At 33.6% G+C, this 26,171-nt stretch overlaps 1 protein-coding gene across 7 annotated transcripts in view; it reads right to left on the bottom strand.

The window, feature by feature from the left end:
- LOC136035209 (zinc finger protein ZFP2-like) overlaps positions 1-26,171 on the bottom strand; it is a 227,318-nt gene that overhangs the window by 167,045 nt on the left and 34,102 nt on the right. For 2 of the 7 annotated variants that reach the window (XM_065716820.1, XM_065716822.1), the window contains exon 5: positions 5,254-9,812. The exons of the other annotated variants lie outside the window; for them this stretch is intronic. In XM_065716820.1, coding sequence (XP_065572892.1) covers positions 8,512-9,812 — 1,301 coding nt within the window. In that variant the 3' untranslated portion in view covers positions 5,254-8,511. Of the gene's footprint in view, positions 1-5,253; positions 9,813-26,171 lie in introns of those variants that run through there. 7 annotated transcript variants of the gene reach the window in all.

Below are 26,171 nucleotides of genomic sequence, written 5' to 3'. Positions count from 1 at the left end.
TTTTTTTTCTTTTTAGTTTTTTTGTCCCGGTTGTCATTTATATCCCCCTGTTTCCCCCGGTGTCCCCGTTGTAGTTGTGTGCCTGTGTCCCGGTCGTCATTTATATTCCCTGTGTCCCGGTCGTCATTTGTATCCCGGTGTACCGGTCTGTATATACATTCGTTTTTTAGTTTTGTTTTTCTCCTTTATTTTTTTCCTTTTTTTTTCTTTTTTAGTTTATTTAGATTTTTAGATTTTTTTTATTAGTTTTTAGTTTTTTTTTCTTTTTAGTTTTTTTTGTAGTTTTTACCTTCTTTTTAGTTTTGTTAATTTTTTTTTTTACTTATGTCCTGGTCGTCATTTATACTCCCTGTGTCCCGGTGCTTTGTTGATTGCTAATCGAACATTCCTTTTGTCCTGGTCGCTTTCTCTTTGAGTGTCGTCATTTATTTTAGCTTATTTTTCAGTTTTTTCCTTTTTTTTAGTTTTTTTTTATTTTTTATTGTTTTTAGTTTTTTACCTTTTTTTAGTTTTTTTAGTTTTTTTAGTTTTTTAGCTTTTTTACTTTTTTTATTAGTTTTTAGTTTTTTTTGTAGTTTTTGCCTTTTTTTAGTTTTTTCAGTTTTTTTTTTAGTTTTTTATTGGTTTTTACCTTTATTTTAGCTTATTTTTCAGTTTTTTCCTTTTTTTTTTAGTTTTTTTTAGTTTTTAGTTTTTTTAGTTTTTTACCTTTTTTTTAGTTTTTTTAGTTTTTTTAGTTTTTTAGCTTTTTTATTTTTTTATTAGTTTTTAGTTTTTTTTGTAGTTTTTGCCTTTTTTTAGTTTTTTTAGTTTTTTAGCTTTTTTATTAGTTTTTAGTTTTTGCCTTTTTTTAGTTTTTTTAGTTTTTTAGCTTTTTTATTTTTTTTATTAGTTTTTAGTTTTTTTTGTAGTTTTTGCCTTTTTTTAGTTTTTTCAGTTTTGACATCACCTGATCCAGTTTTTTCAGGTGACGTCACCTGACACATCCATCCACACATCCACAGACAGACAACTTATTTTTATATATATAGATATATATATATATATATATATATATATATATATATATATATATATATATATATATATATATATATATATATATATATATATATATATATATATATATATATATATGGGCAATATTTGCCCAAGGTATCATGTGATTTTTGACTCTTTCTTACTTTCCTCGTTTTTTGTAAGCAAGCATTCTTTAAATTATGAAAACTCAGCTTCAGCAGCTTTTATATATATATATATATATATATATATATATATATATATATATATATATATATATATATATATATATATATATATATATATATATATATATAAACTAGCTGTAGGGGTGGCACTTCGCCCCCCCCCCCCCACGCGCGTAAGTCGTTACGGGCCATATTAGTTACGCACCATTGTAGTTGTGTCCCTGTGTCCCACCTGTGAATATATATATATATATATATATATAGTTTTTAATTGTTTTTAAAATCAGAATTGCGGCAATGAGTCAAACTTTAGCGTAAAGAGCGACGGATTGCAAAGGAGAAAACCCATTTCATTTACGGAATAATTTCTGTTCGATTTAAGTTTTAATGTCGCTCCTTACTTTCAGTTAAAAAAAACTAGTTTTTTTTAATTTAATTTCCGAACGTTTTTGAATTAATGCATGTTTGATTTTGGCTCTCCACATATAATTTTTAAAATGAAATTTGCATATCAATTCCTTTTTTGGCTAAATGGCTTTCTCTTAGTTTTGATCAGACGATTTTGAGAAATAAGTGCTGGGGAAAGCCTAGTTGCCCTGCAATTTTTCGGTTACATACAAAGGCAACTATAAATTTTAATTTTTAACGAATGTTTTCATTAGTAAAAAATATACGTAACTTAAGAATTAGCTTACGTAACAAACTTTTATATTCTTAAATTTTTATTATGTATATGAGGGGGTTTGTACCCTCGTTGATACCTCGCTCTTTACTCTAAATCGTAAGTTTTGTCCCAATTCTTTAAGAATGACCCCTGAATCCGAAAGGCCGTAGAATAAATAGTTGAAATTGCTAAAAAACTATAGCATAAAGAGCGAGGTATTTATCTCCTCCTAAATACCTCGCTCTTTATGCTAAAGTATTTTTAGAATCCCTCATATGCATAATAATCTCTGTTCATTTTAAGTTTCAATGCTACTCCTTACTTTCAATTGAAAAAACTTTTAAAATTGAAAAATGTTTATTTTTTCATTGTTTTTTGTATAGTAATTTTAGAAAACCCTGCGCCCTTTTCATTGAATTTATGTTCCCCCATGACATATTTCTCCAAGGAAAGTTCCTCCCACATAGCTCCCTCCCCTCAACCCCACCCCAAAAGCCAAAAAAATCCCCTGAAAACGCTGTACACTTCCCAATAACCATTATTATATGTAAACACTGGCCGAAGTTTGTAACTTGCAGCCCCTCCCCCAGGGACTGTGGGGAAGTAAGTCATTCTGAAGGACATAGTTATTACGGTTTTTGACTATGCGAAAAATGGCTATCTTAAAATTTTGATCCGTTGACTTTGGAGAAAAAATGAGCGTGGGAGGGGGCCTAGGTGCCCTCCAATTTTTTGGTCACTTAAAAAGGGCACTAGAACTTTTCATTTCCGTTAGAATGAGCCCTCTTGCGACATTTTAGGACCACCTGGTCGATAAAAAAAACAAATAAACACGCACCCGTGATTCGTCTTCTGGCAAAAAATACGAAATTCCACATTTTTGTAGATAGGAGCTTGAAACTTCTACAATTGGGTTCTCTGAAACGCTGAATCTGATGGTGTGATTTTCGTTAAGATTCTATGACTTTTAGAGGTTGTTTTTCCCTATTTTTTTAAAATAAGGCAAATTTTCTCAGGCTCGTAACTTTTGATGGGTAAGACTAAACTTGATTAAATTTATATATTTAAAATCAGCAGTTTTGGTTGCTATTGAGCAAGGTCGCTCCTTACTACAGTTCGTTACCACGAACTGTTTGATATTGGAAGTAAAAAATTAAAATAATTTAATGATTCCTGGAGCTGCTCACTTCTCCCTACAAACTTCTATGACTAAGCTACGACGGATTTGACCTATCTAGCTACAGTACGAATATTATTATAAAAAGCATCTTATTTTATTTTCTGATGATTTTTTTTTCATGTTTTTCAGCTAAACAATTCTGGTTTTCAATAACTTATGATTTTTCAGTAATCCCATATCTGTCCTATTTGCAGATGTCGAGGGTGTATTTATATCCATTTTGAATGTTGTAAAACAAGAAAATCTTATATTGAACTAATAGATGTTGGAAAGTAAAAGACCCTTTACCTGTCAGTAAAAAATTCGACTTGAGCAAAGGGGGCAAAACAGAAAGTATAGTACATTTTCGTAATTTTTCCAGTAGCTAGGCTAACCTATTTACTTGATGATAAGGTTTTTAACACAGTAAACATTTTCCAAGATTTCAGGTTTCCCTTTCCAACTCCCCTCAATGTGTCCAGATCTTGTCAATGTTTAAAATAAGCACTCTGAGACACAATATCCTTCTATATATCAAACTTCATTAAGATCTAATTACCTGTTTCTAAGTTGAAAATACCTAAATAATTTATAATTTTTACAAATTAACCGTCCTCCACTCTCCCCCCTCAGATGGTCGAAGTAAGAAAACTACTATTTCTAATTTAATCTGGTCTGGTCCCTGAAATGTGTACTGAATTTCATTTTCCTAGCTTATTTGGAAGTGCCCAAACTACCAAAACCAGGACCGACAGACCAACTGACAGATTTTACAATCACTATCTGCCACTTGGTATAATACCAAGTGCCGTAAAAAGACATCAAGTGGTATGTTTACTTTATTCATAAAGTGATCTATTTAAACTGCTCAATATTTACTAATAAATGCTATATGTAGATGATTCTAGAGGTATGTTTAGCCTATGTATTTGCTATTTGGATTAGGCCCAAGACTTTTCCTAACTACCTTTGCCAGAGTTTCACTTTGGAGCAAAACTTTAGGCCCCAATGTGATGTCTTGCACTATGCCAATGATGGAAAAATGTCACTGAGAAAATCTTCTGTGGTCAGTAAATCTAGAAATTCGTTCTTTCCTTCTAGACAGGGGCAATCCTAAGCAGATGTTGCAAGTTCCCTTAATCTATAATTTTACAACCCAGTCTAGTGAAATATTCCCTCATCAACTAGGCTAAAAAGGCAAAGTTAGCATAGGCTGCTACGACTAGGCAAGTTAATTTGGTCTATACTTGACAATGTTATAAGGGCAAAATTCTCAAAAGTAGGTATAATCTTTAAGCAAGAGTGGCAAAGGCTAGACCTATTTTTTTTGCTTATATCAAACAACAAATTAAAATATCAGTTGAAAATTTGGTAAAATTCTAGTTAATTGACTTCTAGCTATCTCAGAAAGGGTTCAGGCAGAAAGGAAAATGAAACTTTCAGGAATGAATCTACAGACTAAAGTATGTCCCGGGAAGGTATTTTGAAGCAGCCACCTTTACACCTTCTTCCCCTAGAGGGCCCTGACCTTTGATGATCTTTAAAAATCTATGTGTTATAAAAGTGAAACCTTGCAAAATACATCTTCTGCTTAACTGAAATACAACAAAATTGTTTTCAGCTTCATAACTTTGCTCAATTCTATTTTATAAGCTTTTAAAGATATACAAATACACTTCCTAAATTTTGAAACAAAACATTGATATGGCTCAAAATTCTACTCAAATAACCGGAATTGCATGTTCAGAACTAAAGGCAGTTCCTCAGCAGCTCCCAAAAGGCCAGCCTCTCAGTCTCCTAATATATATTCACAAGAATCATATTCGATAGAACTGGGAAGATTTGAGACTTTGAAAACCGAGCCCGCGCGAATTTTTTACGAGGTTTCATAAATTCCGCAAAATTTCACACGTTCTAATTATAAGATTGTGATACAGTAATAAAAATATTTCCTAAACAATCAAGCGCTAGAAAATGTAACCAATCAAACATAAACTGACACTTATAAGAAATAAATAGGCCAGCAAGCGACATAATACGGACTTTTGTATAAGCTGATTCAACTGAAAACCGAGAATCACATCCATTAAAAATACGAATAACAGAATTTTGAAAATTACTTAATAGTTTAAGGTGAACAGCAAATGTACTTGACTAAACCAAATAACAATAAAATTAAGGATAGACAAGTATAACATAAGTTTCAAATCAAAGAAGCAACCTTCTTAAGGAGCATTTTATTGTGAGTCAAAATAAACTTTAGATTAATAAAAATATGCTTTCACAGATGTGATAGTTTTAATGGTACCCTTTGTAGGACCTGCTACTGATTTTGCACGTGCTTTGGCATATCTCGAAAAATTACGGCTATGGACATAATCTGCTAAGTAGGGGAAGCAAAAAAAAAAAAAAAAACTGAAAATTTAAAACCCAATAGCAACCAACGCCACCTATTATAACTGCAAGGAATTTAGTTTTATGCACTACACAGGATTTAATTATCGTGGCTGACTTTATCCACCTTTGTAGGCTGTCTAGCTCAATGATACCATTATAGATGTAGGCAACAATAATCTCTATGAAATTCTTCATTTTAAAATATCCAAAACCAAATGCTCTGAATAATAGAGAATGAATTTCAACTGAGAATGAAAGATTTAAAGTAAGTCAAAACCTTCATTCATCCGCTGATATAATAGACTATAATAGAATATACAGAACCTAAATACAATCAAATTTTCCAATATTTTCTCTCTTTTTTACTTTATATCGGAAATATTACATATCGTTTCTAAGTAAAACATAACAGCCAACTATAAAGCAAAAAAAAAAAAAAATCATATGTATGACTCCTTAATTTTGGTTCATAACAAAACATTCTGCCAAAAAAAACACAATGAATAGAGAAAAATATTTTTCATTTTAACTACTTTTAACTTTACTTTTACTTTTACATTTTACTTTTACTTTTACATTTACTTTTAACTTTACATTCTTATTTCACATATGACAACCATAAAAACCATAATCTTTTTTTTTTTTTTTTTTTTTTAACGACAGAGAAACAAACTAACTTGAATTTTTCACTCCAAAGATTACACAAAGGATAATATATATAAACAATAAATAGATTTGACAGAACCACAAGAAAGATGGAGATTAATTGAGAAGGACAAGAGGAAAACCGGATCAAGGAATAAAAACTACTGTCCTATTGAATATCCTATGTCGCTATATACGACATAAACAAAAATATCCTTATGTCGCTATGTACGACATAAAGAAGAGCTAAGAACTAATATGACGCTTGTGACGAGATCGAAAGAACCAAGAACTTATATGGCATGAGCTCAAGCAATATTCTAAGAAACAAAAGATCGATATAAAATGAAAGTCAGAGGCTTAATGCCAGTTGGGATTTAAAATAAGAGCTCTGAGGCAAGAGATCCTTCTAAATATCAAAATTCATCAAGATCCTATCACCTACTCGTAAGTTAAAATATCTCATTTTTTCTAAATTTTCCTCTCCCTTCAGCCCCCCAGATTGTCGAATCGGGGAAAACGACTTTATAAAGTCAATTTATGCAGGTCTCTGACACGCCTACCAGTTTTCATCGTCCTAGAACGTCCAGAAGCACCGACCTCACCAAAGCAATGGACCCACCTAACTCACCCAAGGAGAGCAGGTCTGGTCCCGTTACGTCAATCACATACCTAGGAATTCTGCTTATTCTTCCAATCAAGTTTCATCCTGATCTCTCCACTCTAAGCGTTTTCCAAGATTTCTCTTTTCTCCCTCAAACCTCATAAGTCCCCAGATCTGATTTTCAAAGATCCGATCACCTATTCGTAAAATAAACATGCCTCAATTTTCCAACGTTTTGCAAAATTTCCTGTTTTCTCCTCCAGCCCCCCCCCCCCCCCAATATTACCGTATCTGGTGGGGATTTAAAATAAGAGCTCTGAAGCATAAGGTCCTTTTAAATATCAAATTTCACAAAGATTTGATCATCCATTCGTAAGTTACAAATACTTCATTTTTTCTACTTTTTCCGAATTACCTTCCCCCAGACTCCTCCAAAGAGAACAGATCAGTTTCAGTTATAGCAGTCACGTATCTTGAACTTATGATTATTCTTCCCACTGAGTTTCATCCTGATCTCTCCACTATAAGCGTTTTCCAAGATTCCCCCCCCCCCAATGATGCTGGACCCGGTCGGGATTTAAAACAAGAGATCTGAGTTAGGAGATATTTCTGAATATGAAATTCCATTAAAATCCGATCACTCCTTCGTAAGTTAAAAATTCCTCATTTTTTTCTAATTTTTCTGTATTAACCCCCCTCCCTAACCCCCCTAAAGAGAGCGGATCCGTTCTAATTATGTCAATCATGCATCTAGAAATTGTGCTTATTTTCCCACCAAGTTTCATCCCAATCCCTCCACTTTTATGCGTTTTCAGATATTTTAGGTTTCCCCCACCTACTCCCCCCAATGTAACTTTATCCAGTCGGGATTTAAAATAAGAGCTTTGAGACAAAATATCCTTCTAAATATCGAATTCCATTAAGATCCGATCACCTGTTCGAAAGTTAAAAATTCCTAATATTTCTAAATTTTCCGAACTACCCCCCCCCCCCCCAATGATCTCATAGAGGAAAAGACTATTTCTAATTGAATCTGATCTGGTTTCTGATCAGCCTACTAAATTTCATCGTCCTAACTTATCTGGAAGGGCCTAAACTAGCAAAAACGGGACAAACCTACTGAATTTGCGATCGCTATATGTCAGTTTGGTAGATACCAAGTGCCATAAAAAGTGGATTTTGATCCTAACGGATAAATATGCCATGAAAACTATATTGAAAACAGCAGATACTTGCACACATTTTATATCTTAAGTCCCAACCATATAACACACCTCAAATTTACTTTTTCTTTTCACGTGTATGAAATACTTGATTGGCATTCTAGCACTTGTGAAATTCCTTTCAACAAATGCCCCGTTTTAAGGATCTCTCACCCGTATGTAGTTTTTATGCCTATTAAAATTGACCGCTTAATAAAAGCATTTTTTTTTTTACACACATCACATTTATACGGTTTTTCACCTGCTTGTTTTCTCTGGTATTCAATGAAATTGCCGGATTCATAAAAACCTTTGTTACGTGTATCACATTTAAACGGTTTTTAACCTTGTAATTCTGAGATTGAGAAAAGCATTTCTTACACATATCATATTTAAACGGGCTATCACCTGTACGCAATCTTTTGTGCAATTTAAAATGGCTTGATTGAGAAAATCCTTGTTATACAAGTCACATTTAAACAGTTTTTTAACTATATGCACTCTGGTGCTTAATCAAATCGCCTGAATGATAAAAGCCTATGAATGGCTTTTCATCTGTGTGTTCTCTGGTGTGTAATAAAATTACCCTTTAAAGAAAATCATTTATTACATATGTCAAATTTAAATGGCTTTTACCCTGTATGGAGTCTTTGGTGCACATTCAAATAACTTGATTTAGAAAAGCCTTTGTTACATACGTCACATTTAAACGGTTTTTCACCTGTGTGCGATCTTTGGTGCATATTCAAATGGCTTGATTGAGAAAAGCCTTTGTCACATACGTCACATTTAAACGGTTTTTCACCTTTGTGCAATCTTTGGTGCACATTTAAATTGCTTGATTGAGAAAAGGCTTTGTTACATACGTCACATTTAAACGGCTTTTCACCTGTGTGTGATCTTTGGTGCATATTCAAATTGCTTGATTGAGAAAAGCCTTTGTCACATACGTCACATTTAAATGGCTTTTCACCAGTATGCAATCTCTGGTGCCCAATCAAAGTACTTGAACAAGAAAAGCCTTTGTTACATACGCCACACTTAAACAGTTTTTCACCTGTGTGTGTTCTCTGATGTGCAACCAAAGTGCCTTTTACAGAAAAACATTTGTTACATATGTCACATTTAAATGGCTTTTCACCAGTATGCAATCTCTGGTGCAAAACCAAACTGCTTGAATAAGAAAAACTTTTTTTACATACGTCACATTTAAATGGCTTTTCACCAGTATGCCCCCTCTTGTGCCCAATCAAACTTTTAGGGTGAGAAAAGCTTTTGTTACATACGTCACATTTAAACGGCTTATCACCCGTACGGACTCTCCGATGCCAAATCAAACTGCTTGAATGAGAAAAGCCTTTGCTACAAACGTTACATTTAAACGGTTTTTCACCCGTATGCAATCTTTGGTGCACATTCAAATAGCTTGGGTGAGAAAAGCCTTTGCTACAAACGTCACATTTAAACGATTTTTCACCTCCGTGTGTTTTCTGGTGTTTATACAAATTGCTTGAAAAAGAAAAGCATTTCTTACATACGTCACATTTAAACGGTTTTTCACCCGTATGCAATCTTTGGTGCACATTCAAATAGCTTGAGGAAGAAAAGCCTTTGCTACAAATGTCACATTTAAACGGCTTTTCACCTCTGTGTGTTTTCTGGTGATTATACAAATTGCTTGAAAAAGAAAAGCATTTCTTACAAACATCACATTTAAACGGTTGGGAAAGTTTTTCACAGCCAGTGTCAAAATGAAGATTCAGCATCAAAAATGATTTCTCTGTTTTCCCACAGGAATCACAACGCCAGATCCCAGCAGTTAATTCTTCTATACACTTCTCTGTCAACCTTTTCACCGAAACAATTAGTTTTGGGCCTAAGAGTTCTGGTTGACTTGTACCATAAGAAGTGCTCAGAGTAGAACTCATTATCTCTAAAGTGAGAAAAAAATAAATTAAAGGTAACATAAAACTTATAAATAACAAGAGCTAAGAGCTCATATGGCACTTGCGGCGAGGTCGAAAGAGCCAAGAGCTCATATGGTATGAAATTTAGCAAAATTCTAAGAATCAATAGATTGCTTTACAAGGAAAATGAGAGGCTTAATTCCGGTCGGGATTTAAAATAAAAGCTCTGAGTCGCGAAATTCTGAGTTATCAAAATTCATTAAGATCTGATCACAAACTCATTAAAAACACCTCAATTTTTCTAATTTTTCCCCTCCTTTCAGACCCCCAGATGGTTGAATCGGGGAAAACGACTTTATCAAGTCAATTTGTGCAGCTCCCTGACACGCCTACCAATTTTCATCGTCCTAGCACGTCCAAAAGCACCAAACTCGCCAAAGCACTGAACCCCACCACTTAACTCCACCAAAGAGAGCGGATCCAGTCCGGTTACTTCAATCACATATATACGACATTTACAAGCGTTTTCCAAGATTTCCGGCTTCCCCCTCCAACTCCCCACACTGTCAAAAGATCTGGTTGGGATTTGAAATAAAAGCTCTGAGACATGAGTTCCTTCTAAATATCAAATTTCATTAAGATCTGGTCACCCGTTCGTAAGTAAAAAATACCTGAATTTTTCTGATTTTTCCAAATTAACAACCCCCAGCTCTCTCAAAGAGAACGGATCCGTACCAATTATGTCAATCTCGTATCTAAAACTTCCAAGATTTACGGCTTCCTAGATTTCTATTTCCCCCCTCCAACAATCTTTGTCCCTAGATCCGATTCGAATTGAAAATGGAGCATCTGAGACAAAATTCTTACTATACACCAAGTTTCATTAAGATACGATCGCTCATTCGTACGATATCTCGATTTTCACGTTTTCAAAGAATTTCGGAATTACTCCCCCTCCCTCCAACTCCACCAAAGAAAGCGGATCCGGTCCGGTTAAGTCAGTTACTTATCTTAGACTGTGCTTATTCTTTCCACCAATTTTCATCCTAATCTCTTCGCTTTAAGCGTTTTCTATATATATATATATACTAGCTGTTGGGGTGGCGCTTCGCGCCACCCCAACACCTAGTTGGTGGGGGCGCTTCGCGCCCCCCCCCAAGCCCCCCCACGTGTTACGGGGTGGTTTTTGTTAAATATTCTTGAGTTTATTTTAAAGGGGTTTTGCGTTGAGTTGCTTGAGACGCTTCTAAGTCTTAATAGTTTGATGTGGATATGGGAGCTAAATTATTAATAAAATAAAAAGGCTTCGTATAGAATCCCCGGTAACCTGGGAGACAGAACCATCTCGGTGTTGTTCGAGGTCTCTTGAAACAAATATAGATTCCCTTGGGACCGTGCCTGAAAGCTAGAGGAACTGTACCTGATGCCCTAATACATAGACAGAAGATGATTAAATACAATAAGGTTTATTTACTTACAATATATAACTATTGACAAAATAGCTTCAATGTCCTATTGCACTAAAAGGTGAACATGAGCAAAATTGATCTTGACAATTCAAATCCTTCCTTAAGACTAAAACTATTCGCCCTAGCATTGGGCTCATATATCTAACGCTCGATTTCTATGAACAAACACCCGCCAGACAGGCTTAGTGACCTGTGGAAGTTGGCCTCCACTACTATTGGTAATATTTGATCATGTGACTAATCGCGCATCCAAAAGCTATTCTTTGGCAAGGATTTCTCTTTTGGTTTTGAGAAAAACCCATAGGTCAGAATAACTGGTTACTTTGTTAAGTAACATTTTTTTTTATCTAAATGCATGTAGTCTAATTGCGTTGGACCATGCAAATGCATGTAGTCTAATTTGTAGTTTTAATTGTAGTTTTATCTAAATGCATGTAGTCTAATTGCGTTGGACTATGCAAATACATGTAGTCTAATTTGTAGTTTTAATTGTAGTTTTATCTAAATGCATGTAGTCTAATTGCGTTGGACCATGCAAATGCATGTAGTCTAATTTGTAGTTTTAATTGTAGTTTTATCTAAATGCATGTAGTCTAATTGCGTTGGACTATGCAAATACATGTAGTCTAATTTGTAGTTTTAATTGTAGTTTTATCTAAATGCATGTAGTCTAATTGCGTTGGACCATGCAAATGCATGTAGTCTAATTTGTAGTTTTAATTGTAGTTTTATCTAAATGCATGTAGTCTAATTGCGTTGGACTATGCAAATACATGTAGTCTAATTTGTAGTTTTAATTGTAGTTTTATCTAAATGCATGTAGTCTAATTGCGTAAGATTATGCAGACTTGATAAATTTAGCAACTGTTAAATTCTAAATGATTTTATCCAAACCTTTTTCAAATTGAAATTTACTAAAGGGGTGTGACTGAGAAATTTAGTCCTGAATTTAAGAGTTCCTAGAAGAGTATGGATGAGAGATTTGGTCCTATATTTGAGGATTCCTAAGGGGATGTGAATGAGGGATTTGGTCCTGAATTTTATAGAGGGGGGGGGGCTGGTCTATATGTTACATATCCCCTTTCCCATTGTAGATTGATGTCCCCATCAATCAGTCTAATTTCTCTCTTTAAATATTGCATTTTATTCCTTATTGTTTATAAAAATTTTATTATAATTCCATAACCTTGTAAATGATGATTAAAATTTAAGAAATATTTTCCTACACCTTATATATATATGTCCTGCACCTAGCACTAAAAAAAAATTATTTAAACACAACACTTGACATTAACTGTTATTACACTCGAATACCTGGTTCCAATTGTTCATTTTTACTTTATATCTTTTAACTGTTTTCCCTGTTAATCTGATTTTTAATTGATCCCAGGTATTTTAACAATAAGAATAAAAATACACGACGTAATATAATAAGATTTTCACTGGCACTTTTATTTACTTAAATTTATGATTCACTATTTGGCACTTTTTTCTTTTTAAATGTTCATCACTTATTAGTTCTGGATATTAGTTTCACACCAATCACAATTTTCGTGTCCTTGCCCTATATACTGATTGAACAAATATATTGTCATTTTCTAATTTATCACCATTTAGCAAAAGTTACATAATGTTTTTGTTTTTACGCTTTTACAAAATGGGAAGCGCGGGACTCAGAATCACCTATCCCCAGCAGTTTAAGTACAAAGGTACGGCCGGTACTACAGTTCTTCTGTTCTGCTCCCGCTCTCTTCTGCATTTAAGCGTTATCTTAATTGTCTTTTGCGTTATCTTAATTTAATTCAATAGACTGGAGTACTATCTAACACCTTACTTGGATCTCCTGTTCTAAAACTTCATTAGGTGTGTGAGGGTTTCCATATTGAATTGGGTTCACTAATGGTGTATTTGCGTGGGTATGTTGTCGTACCCGCTGGCTGGATGTTTCGTTTTCTCTAGTCTACATCGTATAGTCAGAAATGATAGATGGGTGATAGTTTTCCGGTTGAATCAGACGTGTCTTGGGCATTCTTCGGTGGTTGATAAATCATGATAGGTGTTTTGTAGTCTTTGACCATGACGTTTGTTGGCCAATGTTAGTAGTATGCCAAATTCTGTAATAAAAATTTCCAAGCAGAATCATGTTGTTAACATATAAAATGGTACTAGTGATACGATAATATAAAGCATTATTTTAAATTGCATAATAATAGCACATAATTGCATAACAGTAATATTATTTTTTTTTTTCAAACATTCAAAGTGAAATCGAATGTACGATTTCTTAAAAGAAGTTTTAAATTCTAATAATTCTCAGGTACATTTGAAGTAACGTGAGGTATATTTGGTCATATAGCAACTGAAAATAGTTTTATTGGTACTACACTATTACTATATTATTATGATTACATGTAAATATAAGAACACGGCACCAAAGAGGGTTATATATATGTAAGATTATATAGAGGTCTTAATGTTTTAGATCATATTTTAATCAAAAAAAAAATTCAACCTCCAATGCGTGATTAGTCGAAAAGTAATACATTTTGCATCATAGCCTTTCAATTATCACGCCTTGGAACGTTTTTTTTTCGTCCTTTTCTTGAAATAGATCAGCAAAATTACAAGAGATGACCTCTTAAATCTCTTGTACATAAAAAGATAGAACGAATTTTTTCGTTCTTGTTAGAGGTCTATATTTACATAAAGATTTTCTGCCAAGAGTATTTTTGATGTATATGCCAAAAAGTAATACAGTATGTTGTATCATAGCCTTCTAGCTGTTATACACCAACAATATTTCTACAGTAGGGAAAGGATGTTACGTACGGAGAAAGACCTCTTAATTTCCCCGGATTTTTACATCCTCCCTGTTAAAATGGCTTAAATATCATCAGGAGCAGTAGGGTTCAATTGATGCATCTCTTGTGCCTCAATTGCATCAGTGTTTATCCTTTTTCTCTTCAGTATTTTCCCATAGTTAATTGTTAGTAGCGCTCTTATTGTTAGTGAAATAAGAAATACCATGAATATTGTGATTATAATATTATACCATGAGTTTGGTGAGAACAAACCGTACTGGCTTTCCACGTATTTTAATCTTTGGTCTTCGTTAGTGAATAAGGGTATTTGCATATCTAACGCTTCCTTTATTTTTGTTAATTGCATTGTACCTTTGATCTTTTCTATTTTTGGCCATATGGATGTTTTAGATTCTTCATCATTTATATTCGGAATCGTGAAGGACAAGTTTATTCCTTGAAAATTTATTATTTTTGGGCTCATGACGTTAGTGCTGGTTGTGATTAGAGGTGTTTGGACGGTTGTTTCTTTAGTAACAAGTCTGCAACCTTGTTTGATTGTAATAGTCCCAACATCCTGTAATAATATTTCGGTTCGATAGCTGGGGTCAATTTTTTCTGTATTGTTATAACAGGATAGAGTTCCCACCGTCTTTTTAGGTACTGTAAATAACCATAAGTCGTTCCGTAAATTAATGAAAGTTTCTCTTTTGGTATTTCCTATTAGGGCTTCACAAGAATCAGGAATATTTTGTTGCTGCGATTCCTTTAGGAATAGATCTAGCATGCATGATCCTATCTTTACGTTATATATAGGTAATGTAAGTTGGCAGACCAAATTTTTAAATGACACGCATTCTTTTAAATCTTCGGTATTTGCTAACGCGTATTTTCTTCTATCTTGATCAATTAACATATATTCCGCTTCTGGGATGATGCTCATGAAGGAGTTTGTCTCCTTAATGTTGATTGGAAATGTAGATATTTTGTATAGGTCGTATATGGATTGTTGATTAATCAAAGGAATTGTGACTACAGCAAATAGTTGCTCATTGATCTCGGTAATATGCACCTTTAGTTTGGTATAATATAAAAACAAGTTAGCTACTTCTTGTTCTACTGGTAAGTGGAGACCAAATGTTAAGTGAGTCTTTATTTCGTTTAGGATGTTCTTAAGATCCGAGGGATCCACTAAGTCGTAAGAAAGAGTACCTCCTGTTAGCTCAAATAACGCGAACTCAAATTTACTGACATCAGTAGCTAAGTTCAACAAAGACATAATAACAATGTCTAGTGACACCATTGTTAGGCTGGAATCAGAGATTACTCTGTCTACCTCATTTTTTAAATAGTTCATTGTGCTGACTGTTCTCGATATTTTCTTGGATATAGCCTCGATTTTGTCTTTTTGGTAATTGGCTATGCTTGCTTGTATTTTTTGGACATGTAGTGTTGTATTCATGGCTGTGTTGAGTCTTTTAACATTATCTCTTAGTATATTCAAATCTTTTTCGGTTGACAAACCGAATAGTCGGGAAGCAAGTTCTCCTACTATTGGGATTAGACTTGTTGATCGTTTATATTTACTTCTTCGGAAAAATACTTCGAATATACGTGTAGTGCTTTGTTTAAGTTTTTGTATTTCTGTATTGAATAGTTCAAATAACGCCTCTAACCTTTGTCTATATAAGATAAGGAATGCCTGATGAGTTGAGACTTTATGAGCATTCTCCATGGTTAATTCCGGGAGGGGTTCTAATTCATCCTTTGCTGGTTCGTCAGCCATGGCCAGTCGCGCGCAAGTTTTTTTACCATCTATTGTCCAACATTCTCTCCAGTGACCTTCATCTTGACATTTTTTGTCTCCATCCACACATCGTGTTCTTCCATAGTCTGTCTCGACAAAAGGGATTTGCCACCTAACTTGTATTCTTCCCTTTTTTGTAGAAGTCCATATCCAGCTAGTTGATTGCCATGGTTGCCTTACTGTTATTAAAATTTCATCGTTTTTAATTGGCATGAGTACACCAGGGATAGTGCTTGTAGTAATTTCTGATATTGAGGTACCTAACTCTATTGGTTGTGGGTCAGTCGTCGTGGGGTTTGACGAGGGGAATGTTTCTTCCACTTCTGTTATTGGGGTATGTTCAGTTTCGATTGTTGTTGGAGTAAAATCAGTTTCTGCTGTGGTTTCCTCGTTCTGAGTATCGTATTTCCAGAAAGTAGTCGTTTCGTATTTTCTTGCGGTGCTTTTGGGGATTTCCATTAATCCGTTTGTGCTTTCTTCGGTATAAGACGTAATACGTGGAACATGGGCGGTCGTGTTGGTTTTGGTAGCTTCCGTTGTGACGTTTATTATTCTACAGAAATATTGACATTTAAACTTGTATTTTGGTTTGCTGGTTATATTAGTGGAATTCAATCCCACTTCAATATTTTCTATACCTCTTATTATCTCTGGTATTTTATTTGTTCGCGTTACGAGGTTAGATACAATGCTTGTTGCTTGGGTTTCAATTGTAGCGGTTTGCTGTGTGTATTGGGAAATACTGGTTATGTCTCTCGTTTCAACCTTCGTTGGTTTTATTTCAGATAAATCTATTTTTTCTTGTATTGGTCTGTTTTTAGCCCTGTTAATTTGTTTTGGTCCATTCCATAGTTCTTTGAAGAAATTCCATACTGTGGGCAATTCGTTCAATAACGCATATTGTCCATCGTAAAATTTTCTTTGTCTAAGTTGTGTCTTGATTGGCTCAATTGTATCTTGGGTCTCTTTATCGATATCTGAGTTTTGGTCCTCGTTAATCGACCTTCGTTTTCTTTTTTCAATGGTTTTTCCGAATCCTATAGCTTTATCGATTTCGGCCATTTTCGTATCAAAATCATCTACTTTTCTTTTTGTTTTGACCTTGGGAGAGTTAGGGGATGTTTCTTTCTTTTCCTTATGATTGTTTTTGCTTGCTTGTAGTCCCTTGTCTGATTTTAAAAATTGAAAAATTGATTCTTTTAGGTCAAATGTATTTTTCTCCAGTCTTATAACTTGTTGGAACAATTTTTCAAATGGTTTAGGGTCTAGCTTCATAAAAATTTTCCAAGCGTTGTTACTAGTTAGAAGTGAATTTTCGTGTTTGAATATTATCCCATGCTTTACGACCTCTTGTGTATGGGCACCTACACACATGGCCATCAAAAATGTTAAGATCATCATTCTTATCTGTAATCAATATTTAATCAATTATTTCTGACAAAGTATGACAGAAAGAAAAAATGGATTGCGTGACGCTGAGATTTATTAAGTATTAATGGAGTTTTTCAATATAGATTTAAGGGGCTAACACACTATTGTCGTTACGATATAGTGTTAAACAAATCAATTTAAAAAATATCAATAATTTTAAATTGGGGAATTAAAGAATATTAAAGATGCTTCCACGAAGACTTGTGTTAGAATAGACTAAAGTGTCATTACGGAAGATCTTTGGCACCGCCCATTTCAGAAAAGGGGCTATTTTAAATAGAGAAAAAACAAGGATTTTTTTTTGGAAAATAGGGGGGAACACTCCCTAAAAATCACAGAATCTTAACGAAAATCATATAATCGTATTCGGCGTATCCGAGAACCTAGTAGCTAAAGTCTCATGTATCTTTCTCAAAAATGTTGAATTTTTTGTCGGAAAATTAATAATTGGTGTGTGTTTTTGGAAGATAAAATAATAATATTCAAGGGTGCAATCATTAGGTATTTAGCAAATTAAAGTACTAGCTTAGTCTCGCTAATAATCTATTAGGGATTTTTTTTTTTTAAAGTTTTATTTTAGGTCTAGGATGGAGTTAACTCAAGACCTATTAGATGTTCTCTACTCTCATTGGGGGGGGATGGATAGACATTGGCAGTATTTATATTGAAGTTATCTTATTTAGTTACAAAAATACTTAGATATAAAAAAAATTAATAGCACTTGTATTTTGAGAGGATCGCCGTTAAACTTCTTTATAACTCCAAATAGTTAAAAACTAAAATTGTCTAAAATTTCCCTAAACAAGGAAAAATTTGCTTAAAACACATATCTGATAAATGTATGAAATAGTATGAAACAACTTGTGTGTCTGATACGGCTTGAGGCTCAAATTACTAATTAAGTATATGTAATAGAAGGATAGGCTTATTTTATTGTTAAAGTTTTGATTCGTGGCATTAATTGGGTAAGATCTAATTATGGTTGGGTGGTTAATGTAGTTTGGAGCTTTAAAAGTAGGGATAATTATTATATTATAAGATTGTAAGACCTAGTAACTATGTTTTTAACTTATTACAGCCATTTTTTGTATGCACTTTGAGAAACAATCATAGCCTTTGCAAAACTCGCACAAATTCGAGAGGGTGTCTTATTGATGTATAATAGTTTGACTTTCGATAAATTAAGTGTTCTTTCGCATTTAAACTCATTCTAGCTTAAAACTACCTGGCTTAGTTGCAAAAGAAGAACAACCTTTGACTTATGACTTAAATCGTTTTTAAATTTAGTAGGATCTTAGCCTAACTTAATTAATAAGTTGTAGGCTACTAGTCCTTTGTAGTACAAATCTATATTGTACTTATTTAAAATGAGTTAAACTTTAGGTTAAGAATTTGAAAAGTTTCACAACTTGTTTCCTTTTAATTTTTTTTTTTTCTTAAAGAATGATCGAATAAAAAAAAAAATAAGCATTCTCTCATTATGCAGAAATACTCTCTTATCCCAATTATCTTGTCGTTAAAAAAAAATAAACATTTTCTCATTATGCAGAAATACTCTCTTATTCCAATTATCTTGTCGTTTGAAGATGTGCCGTATAATTATGGCTTTTCGAAAAACCTTTAGATTTGATGTATTCACTACCTCAGGTAGATGTAAGTAGATTATAATTGAGGGTTTTATTACAGCACTTTGCATTTGGAATGAGACCAAGTCAAATTAAGAACAATGTTTTACTTTGTAAGTAGCAATATTTCAATAGAATGATGCGACTATTTTTGGTTCTTATACTAAATAAATATAGTAGTTAACTTTAGTTAGCTACTAAATTAAAAGTTAAGTGTTTAAGTTTCTTTTAAAAAGAAAGTTGTTTTCTTTTATCATTATATAAAAGTCTCGTTTTACAATACATTGTTCAGTTGTTTAGATGGGAAGACTATATTCTGTTATTTAAGCGAGATACATAAGTATACTTTGTGAACAAATGTTTATCAAATATAGTTATTTTGTTTTGATATGTTTTCAAAGCTTGTATTTTCAAAGCTTGACATTTGAAGTATTTTTCAAAGTTCGGACCGTGTCGTGAATCCATGTAGATCGCATAAGGTAAGAGATTGAATTTCGTTAAATGCCCTTGGGACATTTTTTGTTAAAATTATGCGAAGAAAAAAAATTTTTTTTATTTTTTAAGTAGTAGGCTAAAGGTTAGTAGGCTAAGTGTTAAGTTTAGATTTTTCGTGTGTTATATGCTATTACACTTATTTATAATAGTTTGTAAAGTTTACAGGTCCGGCGATTTTGGTAATTTCTAAACGTATTTATCTTACTATAAGTATATGAATTAAGTTAGTTATACGAAGGTTATATATATTTTTTTTTTTTTTTAATGTTAGTTTTTGGTAAGCGTAATTTATTTTGAAGAATCATTACCTTATTGTCATATATTTCCTGTTTCGTTCTCCTTTCTGTTCCTGAAACGTTTTTACTTCATTTGATTTTATTTTATTTTTTTTTTTTTTACTTTTAGTTGCATTTAGGGGTGTTTTGTTCAAACTCTACTTCTGCTATTATCTCGTAATAGTTTTCTTGGTTTTTGGGTCCGAAAATTGATAGTAATTGTATCCCGTTTACAAGTTCTCTTCCAAATTTCATGTTTTTAAAATTGGAAGTTAAGGAGGGGTGAAGTTTTCGTGCCTCTTTCCTTAGCTTTTTTACTTTTCTTAGGTCAACTAACGTTAAATGTGGCTTCCAGTTTTCTTGATTTACAATTCGTACTCCGCTTTTGGTAATTTCTTTCGAGATTTCTTCTATGATTGGATTTAGGCGCGTTTTAACTACCTCTTCGTTCTCTAATTTCGCATATATAATTTGCTCAAAGAAATCTCCGATGCCTTGAAAATCAAGATAAAGTTTTTCATTTATGAAACTTTGTCTATATTTTTCTATGGTTTTGACAAAGGCACTTTTTGCATGTTCGATTTCAGTATTATTTTTCAGATGCAATACTTTTAACGTTAGATGGAAGGAGCTTTGTTTGATTAAGGCTTTTGTTAATTTAGGGTTTGTTTCAATTACGTGTTTTTGCATTAATGAAGCATTCATCCTTATCTGAGGGTTTTTAACTTGGATTGCGAGGAAGTAATTCGGCTGAGGTTCCATTACTTCATATCTTTAGACCAGTCCAATTTCTAAAAAAAAATTAAATTGGGTTATATTAATAATTATTGGGTGGAGTTAGGCATGTTTTCATGGATAATTTCGTGGGATTAGTTGTTTGTTACTCAGAGGTTTAAAATTTTTGTAAAGTAGTAAGGTTGGGGATAACTTAAGGTTCCATTTAATGGCATGATATTTCTTTTTCAATTTTTGTTAGTTATAGGCAGGTTAGTAAGTTAATTGGCGGTTACCTTGGTACTGGTTTCTTCTAGAATCGCGTATGACGTGTTTATTAAGGTATTGGTTTCTATTCTCTGCCAACCAAATTTTTCATTTATTTTACACGGTTCTTCCTTGTCTACAAATTAGAAAAGTTACATAAGGGGGGAGGAAAAAATAAGGGTGGTAAAGGGTAAAAAGGGACCGTCTAGTTCATAATTTTCTGTTATTCTTAAAATTGGCCCACTATTGGCCAGTAAATTGCACTGTGACTTTAAAAGGTAGGGGGTTTTAAATGTTAACTGGAAGTCCTTTTCGTTGATTCCAGGGCCGTTTTCCATGTACATTATGTATTTCTTTAGGAAAGTGGGAATATAGAGGCTTTGCACGGAATAATTAATGTCCGTTTTTCTTAATATTTGCCGTATTTTCTTCCTGCATAGATCTTTTAGATTGAGTTCATCTGAGGTTGTGTGGATTATTTTATGAGTCAATTCCTTACGAAAGCATAGTGGGCTAGCTGTGTCTAGGAATTTCTCATACACAATGATGTCTTTATCTGGCAAAATTTTTGATCCAAAATTTTCATCATTCATGTAGAATTTTGTCGTTACATTTATTAACTCCATATACTGTTCATCATAAATATAATGGCTTGAATTTTTTACAATTATTGGGTCAAAATTAGTACTGTATCTCAAATAGTGCTCATATATTCCCAACAATATATTTTCATCTTCCACAATTTTGTAATTCACATTTAGTAGTAAGTCCAGAAACTTTAAGGGCCATATTATTTTGAAACCTGATTCTTGTTCTATGTGCCAAAAATTTTCGCGTATTAAAGATGCTATTAAAGGATACGCAACGGGGGGCATCGCTCGGAGTAGGGCTGCGAAAGTGTATGCAGCATGCCTGTGCCTATAATCGTAATCTTTGCTCAATATTTCCAGTGAGAATGATCCGTATAATAGGATGATTATTCCGTGTATTAGGAGATCCTCGTTAAAAATAACGGGAACTTGCAGTAATGAATATAAGGTATTATATTCCAAGTTCCTTACTGCATTAGTTATTGCGGATTCGAAGACTATTTCCCGTAGTTCATAGTCTATTACTGAGAGGTTTGGTAAACTTAGGGTTTTATTTGAAATCCAAAATTCTGCTCTCGCAAACATTAGGTCTTGGTTGGTTTCTAGGGTGTCGGTATTACTTAAGGTTCTTTGTCTCGGCGTTTTCCTGGTTAGTATTAGTCACACGTATAAGCAGGCTAATTATCTAATGAGTAATTACCTTTTTCCGCCTTGAGTCCTTTTGGTGATTCGTCTAAAAAAAATTGTAGATTTTGTTTATTGTTTGAATTTTTTTGATTTTAATTTACCTTTATATGCGTCTTTTTTTGCTTCTACCGATTTTTTTCTCTTTAAGAAAATGTTATTTCCCCTTACTGCGTAATTTTGGGACGTTGGATCATACATAAATTTGGCGTAATGTCGGATTTCATCTAAGGGGCGGTGAATTCCTTCGTACTTAATACAATTTTCATTTTCCTCGATCTTATAACAAATTTTCGGTGGTCTACATTTATCAATTAAAAGTAGATCGGTTTGATTCGGACCCTTGCAAAACCAATAGCTTATATTAAATTTTTGTTGTAGTTTTCTTATTAATAGTTGAAGGCTTGTTAAATTTTTTCCTTTCTTATTTTTATTTGAATATTTTATTTTTACTTCTCCTCTCGCGGGTCGATATTTAGGAGTATTCGCTAATTTTAAGCCAAATCTATATGTATGAGGTTCAAATTTTGTTAAATCGTAATTGAGGTACCATGTTTCAGCATACACCTCTTTACCATTCTCATCTTGAACTAAGATCGCGGCCGCATATATAATGTTTTCCTTAGCATGGATAATTGAAATAAATTCTGTATCTATAATGGCTTTGGACATATTTTGGTTGTAAATGGGATGTCAATTAAATTAAAAGGGACTTAGTAATTTGGAGAAATTGGAAATGTTGAATAACGAGTAGATAAGTACAACGTATAGGGATTTTTATTCGAATTCGTTCAAACAATGTGTGAGTTTTATATATTACGGATTGAATTGGTTGGTCTAACATGAGTTGGAGCAATGAAGAAATAGTAATTGGGAATTCGAACAGATACGGCATACGAACTCGTACGAAGTTCGTAGGCCGAGTCTGCACCAACTACCGACAATTGGCTTACGGTGAATTTGGTTTTGTTAAAATTCAATTTACAGTTTGTTGCAAATTACTTGTGTTTGTTCACTTTACTGCTGGCTGTAACAATGAAGAAGTAGCTTTCAAGGAGTCCCCTCAGGTAGTACGCGGCAAAGCAAGTTGAAACACGCCAAGCCTTGCCACTACAACCCGCAAGGGCGCCTCGCTTTCTCTATTCAGGTTTCGTGTATAGTAGACTTCTTGTAATTTCGAATGTAATTCTAGTTTCGAAATCTAAATCGTCTGTCTATGCGTAAGGTTTAGCAATATTAATAAGCTTTCTAATCAACGTTTTGTTACAGCTGAGTTATACTTGTGGTAAGATAGTTTACCAAAGCTACGGGTTATATTATTAGAGAAACTAAAGTTTTGAAGAATCATGAAGTGTCTCGCCTATTTATCTGGCGAAACGTTTAATCGACGGGGCAGTTCTAATTTTAATTTTTTAAGATAATCCTTAACTTAAAGGGATTATTTTAAGAAAAATGTTAATGAAGCAATTGCACTCATGCGGTTAATCTTAGCAAAAATGTGATTTTGAACTCACTTAGAATAATGAGCACTCTTTGAAGATAGGCCAACTTTTCACTTGGAGTCTTTCAGCTTTCCTGAAAGGTACTTTCTTTTAAGGATGTTTTATTAAGGGATGGTTTCTTAGCGTAATTAATTGACAATTAGCAAAAAAAAATGATTATTTTATCATAATTTTTTTTCTTTATCATATCCAGGACTGGTAGATTTTTATTTTTCTTTTATTTATAATCTAATTTATCTGGTTTTTTGACAACTCGGCCTGACCTTGTTGTTATCTTCTCTTCGGTAGACTCGGTTTTTTTCTTTGGCTTCGCTAGCGATATCAAGTCAAACTTTTTATATTGTTTTTTAAGAAATTTTTGACCTTTAATTTGTGCCTTTTTAGCCTGGGCAGTTGCACTCTGTGGTCTTGTTCCTTCCACATCTTTGGGCTCATTTGTGCCTGATTCACTCTCAGTATCTGAGGAACTAGTTGTAGATTTAGTATCTGGTTCTCTTGAAGTAGAAGTTTGAGATTTAGGTGTGGATCCAGCCTGTCCTTCGTAAATTTCTTCACTTCGTGAGGTGGAGGGTTTATTGATTGACTCGTCCTGTTGATCTCTGGGTTCGGGAGAATTGAACGATTCTTGGGAGCTTTGGGAGGATTCAAATGTCTTCTTGGGGTGCCTCCACTGCTTGAAAGCCATGTCTTCCGGGGGGTGAGGAAGTGTTTGTATTAAGGTTTCCTTCCAAGATTCCCAGTCCTTTGGTTTTGCCTTTGAGACAGTTATATCGTGATATTGTTGTTCATCTGTAGCTGGATAAGTATCAATTGTACTTTGTCTAGTTTTAATTGGGTAATTAATAAGATCCATGGCCTCCCGCAATGTTTGTCGCTGCGGTTGGTAGACCTTTTCTGACTCTATGTCACCAGGGGTCTGTATAGCCTTATTTAATTCATCTTGTAATGAAAAGGGTCTGTCTATTGGTGTGACAGGGTGTACCAAATCATCGGGGAAACGTTTTGGTGGAAAAGGTGTCGAAATTCGATCCGGGAAAAATTGCGTTTGTGGAGAAATTGTATAGTCCAATTCTTCTGATTCTTCACTGGAGGAAGAATCGCTATTCCTCCGTCTCCGCGTAACGGGGGTACTTTTTTGGGGGGTAACCATATTTGTCATGGTTAGAAATTCATTAAATTTTTCTTCGTCACTACTGTTTTCAAAATATCCTTGTTTGAAATTAAAAGGTTTAAGCTCACTTAATCTAGAGCGAGGTGGTTGATTTTCGTCCTCCGAGGTATTTGATGTTGAAGGTTGAGGGGTCCATGTTTCTGTGAATTTTGCCCTTTTTATACGACTAACATGGGTTTTATAAATTTTTCCTGTTTTTGGTTTTAATAGTTTAAATGTAACATTATTATCATACCTTTTAATTATTCTTAACGGTCCTAGGTAACGGTCCGAAAGTTTCTTGCCGTCCGATTTGTTTTCGTTCTTTAAGTAAACGCAATCTCCTACTTGGAAATCGAGTTTACCTTTGACATTAGGAATATTTTTTGCTTCTTGCTTTCTTTTTGATCTTTCTATTTCTTGTTTTACAAGCTTATAAGTTTTCCTCATTCTATTGATAAATTCTTGTTTATAATCTTGAGAATCATTATAAAATTGTCGTGACTCTATAATTTCATTATAAGGGATTCTAAAGTCTCGTCCGAATAATATATAAAATGGGTTATCGCGAATGACCTGGGAGTAAGCTGTATTTATAACATTTGTTAAATAAGGTAAGGTATCATGCCAATCCCTGCGGTTTTCTTTCGTGTAAATACTTAAAATATTAGAAAATAGTTTGTGTCTGTTCTCGATTTTCCCATTGGCCTGTGGATGATAGGGGGTCGATACCAATTTATTTATTTGAAGGAAAGACATTAAATCCTTGGTTACTTTTGCTACAAAATTAGGGCCGTTATCGCTTAATACTGTATTAGGGATACCGAAGTTAAGGAATATTTTAGCGAGAGCTTTCGACGTTGTATAGGCGCTTTGATTTTTTAATGGTTTAGCAAAAGTGAAACCAGAAAAATGATCAATTACTGACAGTACACAGGTATGTCCTTCATTAGAAGTGGGTAATCCTCCACTTGTACCATATAAATCAAAAGAGACTATGTCAAATGGAAACCGGGCCGTAGGCGTTCTTCCTATCGTTGGATTCGGGTAGACTTGGGGATTTTTTCTTAAATTACAGGTTTCACAATTATTAACATAATTCTTTAACTTTGTTAAGGCTGAAGTAACGAAAAAGTATTGTTTTAATCTATGGAATGTCTTATCTATTCCCAAATGACCACCTACTTCAGAATGAAAAAATTCAAAAGCGGGTTTTTCCAGAATTTGGGGTAAAACTGGTATAACGGAAGTTTGATTTCTTTTATCAGTATCGGTTATTATCCTACATAGTATTTTTTCGTCGAAATCATAATAATAGTTATCAATTTCTTTTTTAAAAGATTTCATTTCATCAGGTAACTCTTTATCATATAAGAAATATTCTATTAGAGCAGCACAAGTATTATCTTTCTTTTGATATATTTTTATAGAATTCAAGGAAAGTGGGCTGTTTTTCTGTTCCTTCTCAACCGAATTATTCTCAGCCGATTTCATTTTTAAACCCTTCTTTCTTGGAACATACTTTGCTTTTATTGTGTTGACTTCTTCATTTTCATTTTCTACTGGGGTATTATC

Source organism: Artemia franciscana, chromosome 14, assembly GCF_032884065.1.
Source record: "Artemia franciscana chromosome 14, ASM3288406v1, whole genome shotgun sequence".
In the NCBI taxonomy this organism is placed as follows: domain Eukaryota; kingdom Metazoa; phylum Arthropoda; class Branchiopoda; order Anostraca; family Artemiidae; genus Artemia; species Artemia franciscana.
Note: the sequence above shows the minus strand (reverse complement) of the source record. Positions and strands in the feature narration are given on the sequence as shown.